Here is a 2,205-nt window from a genome sequence, read left to right as displayed (position 1 = left end):
GAGAAATCCGAGTTTACCGTCCACGTGTTATGAATTATCGTAGTACTTCCACGAACGACCAAACTGCGAAGAGTGCGCCCATGTGAATACAGATGATGACATATCTCAAACAAACAGCCCGCGTGGCACTGGCGAACCGCTCTAGATCAAACCCGCGGCGAGGCGTCGCCGGGAGACGAGCCCCCCTCCCCCCCCCCACTCCTCTCCCGCCCGGCGCCCCGCTCCATCACCCGTCACCAGGCACACCAACACCCTCCCCGCCCCCGCTGCGCCGCGCGCCCCAACACATACCGCGGCGGCGCACCTGAGCCGGCCACCTACCGTCATGCTCCCACGCTGCCGGCGGCTTTCCCACGGTGCGGCGCGCGCACACGGCCGGGCGACGGGGCAGCGCCGCTGAGTCACACGGCTGCGGGCGGCGCGTCCACCTCCGAGCGACACCGGCACCCGACTAACGAGCGGCGGAGGGCGCCGCGGCCGGCCGCCGCGCCAGCGGACGTCCGGGCTCTGCTGCTGCGGGAGCGGGGCCCCGGAGCAGGGACTGGGGTACGACAGCGGGGGGTGAGGGACCGGGGTACAGCGGCTGGGGCGGAGCCAGGGGCGGCAGAATAAGAGGGTACTGGAGCAGCGGCTTGCGGGGCCGGTGCGCGGCAGCAGGGGATGAAGCGGCAGAGGCGCGGTAGCGGAGCATGCGTGGCAGAGGGTGTCTGTTGAGGCGGGGGACGGAGTGGAGCGAAGAGAGGAGTAACAACAGCCGCGGGACAGCGCCAGGAGCAGTAACAACAGCCGCTCACGGCTTGCCGCCCGGCCACTTCACTCGTCGGGTCGAAAGATGTTGACTTTCAGTTTCAGTTCAGCTAACGGCGACTCAGCGATTGAATCGCAGCCATTCTGATCGCCATTCAGCCATGATCCAACCTATGCAGAGACTCGATGACAGCAGACATTCGTCTATATGCTTTATTTTGATTTCATGGATGACTCCTAACCTCTCAAAATTAGGCAAATGGCTCCAGCCAGCGACGTAAACAAACCTCGTAGAAGTTCCAATGCACACAGAAGGTGCCAATGCTTGCCACCTTACACTTTCGGCTGGTGCCTGGGTTTTCCGCCACAAGGCAAGCGTTTTTTCTGGTCCAATCAACCAGCTACACGACTCTACGAGAGCGTGCGAAATGTCGTGGTAAATGAGCAGCAGCCTTAACTTGCAAAGTTATCCCTTTCGTCACAAGCTTAGCCAAGTGAGGTCACATCGTTGAAACGTCACGTTTTCAGGTCATGTCGCCATAGGCCACCATCCTGAAAAGCGTCCGCTGCCGCACTACCCATGTCGTTTTCTAATTCAATTAATGATGCTAAACATGTAATCACGCTACCGCCTCGGCCAATTTGTACGATTCGGCGCACGCAAACGCGTATCATGATTCCGGGTGGAGTAGGGTCTCTGACTACGCATCAACCTCACCGCTTTTTAACGAATCAGGAAGCTGTATGCGAAAGGAAATGCATGCGTGTATGCATGCATGAGTGTATGTATGTATGAGCGTGTATGTGTTTTTGTGTACGTGTGTATGTTTGCATGTATGCAGGCAGTTTTACCAGTATGCATTACATATTGTCGAAAAAGCGGTTTAGGACAATCGTCAAGGTAAATAAGACGAACAGCAAGGTGAAATTGGAAATAATCATGCGATAAACCACACAGCTTTGCTCACAACAGGATAAATCAAGCACCGATAGCGAAAGAAAAACTAGGAGACAGCTGATCTTGACTTATCCGGCACGCGCACTCCAGAAATAGTCCTCCGTGTTGTGCTCGTGCCTTGTTCGAGACTAGGCCAGATGGCGCCGGCTCGGTACTACAGGACGCGCCCGACCAGCTCCGTTGTAACCGCCGGCGAGCTCAGCTCGACGCTCGGTTCTGGCTCGTCTCTGGCTCCTCTCACAGCCGAGACACCAGAACGTGAGCTGAGGACACTACCTGGTGCACGAGCTCGGCCTGTTTGTGCGCTGGGACGCCGCCCGCAGACCGTCGGACAAGTATTTTCAACGCGGGGCTGGTTCGATATATGAAAGGTGACTTCGTAGCCAGCCAGGTTGCCTTGTTTAACACAGTTTGTTTAAATGTCTGTCGTTGGTTTGCACACATACCGCCACAGTAAGCTGAGGTTAGCTAAATAGGGGAGACCTACGTTTGCATCAGCC

The 2,205-nt window shown here is 57.1% G+C and overlaps 1 protein-coding gene across 1 annotated transcript in view; it reads right to left on the bottom strand.

The window, feature by feature from the left end:
• LOC119092268 (zinc finger protein 628) overlaps positions 1 to 327 on the bottom strand; it is an 18,171-nt gene extending 17,844 nt beyond the window's left edge. The window contains exon 1 of the mRNA XM_037215239.1: positions 305 to 327. Within this exon, the coding sequence (XP_037071134.1) occupies positions 305 to 327 (23 nt within the window). The remainder of the gene's footprint in view (positions 1 to 304) is intronic.
• Between the last annotated feature and the right edge of the window lie 1,878 nt (positions 328 to 2,205).

Source organism: Pollicipes pollicipes, unplaced genomic scaffold (genome assembly GCF_011947565.3).
Source record: "Pollicipes pollicipes isolate AB1234 unplaced genomic scaffold, Ppol_2.1 Scaffold_3447;HRSCAF=4054_pilon_pilon_pilon, whole genome shotgun sequence".
Classification (NCBI taxonomy): domain Eukaryota; kingdom Metazoa; phylum Arthropoda; class Thecostraca; order Pollicipedomorpha; family Pollicipedidae; genus Pollicipes; species Pollicipes pollicipes.
Note: the sequence above shows the minus strand (reverse complement) of the source record. Positions and strands in the feature narration are given on the sequence as shown.